General features: G+C 66.0%; 1 protein-coding gene across 1 annotated transcript in view; it reads left to right on the top strand.

Moving 5' to 3' along the window:
* Window positions 1-365, top strand: part of TMEM198 (transmembrane protein 198) — a gene marked incomplete at its 3' end in the record, with an annotated part of 912 nt that overhangs the window by 292 nt on the left and 255 nt on the right. The window contains exon 2 of the mRNA XM_009576712.1: window positions 58-359. Coding sequence (XP_009575007.1) covers window positions 58-359 — 302 coding nt within the window. The remainder of the gene's footprint in view (window positions 1-57; window positions 360-365) is intronic.

The following is a 365-nucleotide window of genomic DNA, read 5'->3' on the forward strand; positions in this document are numbered from 1 at the left end:
GGGGAGCCGGGGGGGGTGCTTGCCGCCCATCCCCTGACTGCTATGGTCTTTCCACAGGCTACCGCTGCTTCAAGGCCGTCATGTTCCTGACGGGGCTGATGTTCGGCTCCATCATCATCTTCATGCTGTGCTACAAGGAGCGGGTGCTGGACACGCAGCTGAGCGTGGAGGCCTCGGTGGGCATCGGGCTGGGCATCGGGGTCCTGTGTGGGCTGGTCACCATGCTGGTGCGCAGCGTCGGCCTCTTCATGGTGGGGCTGCTCCTGGGGCTGCTGCTGGCGGTGGCCACGCTGGTGGTGATGGAGCAGTTCTACCACCCGCCGACGGTGTGGATCCCCATCGCGCTGCTCCTGGGAGTGGGGATG

This window comes from Fulmarus glacialis, unplaced genomic scaffold (genome assembly GCF_000690835.1).
Source record: "Fulmarus glacialis isolate BGI_N327 unplaced genomic scaffold, ASM69083v1 scaffold23734, whole genome shotgun sequence".
In the NCBI taxonomy this organism is placed as follows: Eukaryota; Metazoa; Chordata; class Aves; order Procellariiformes; family Procellariidae; genus Fulmarus; species Fulmarus glacialis.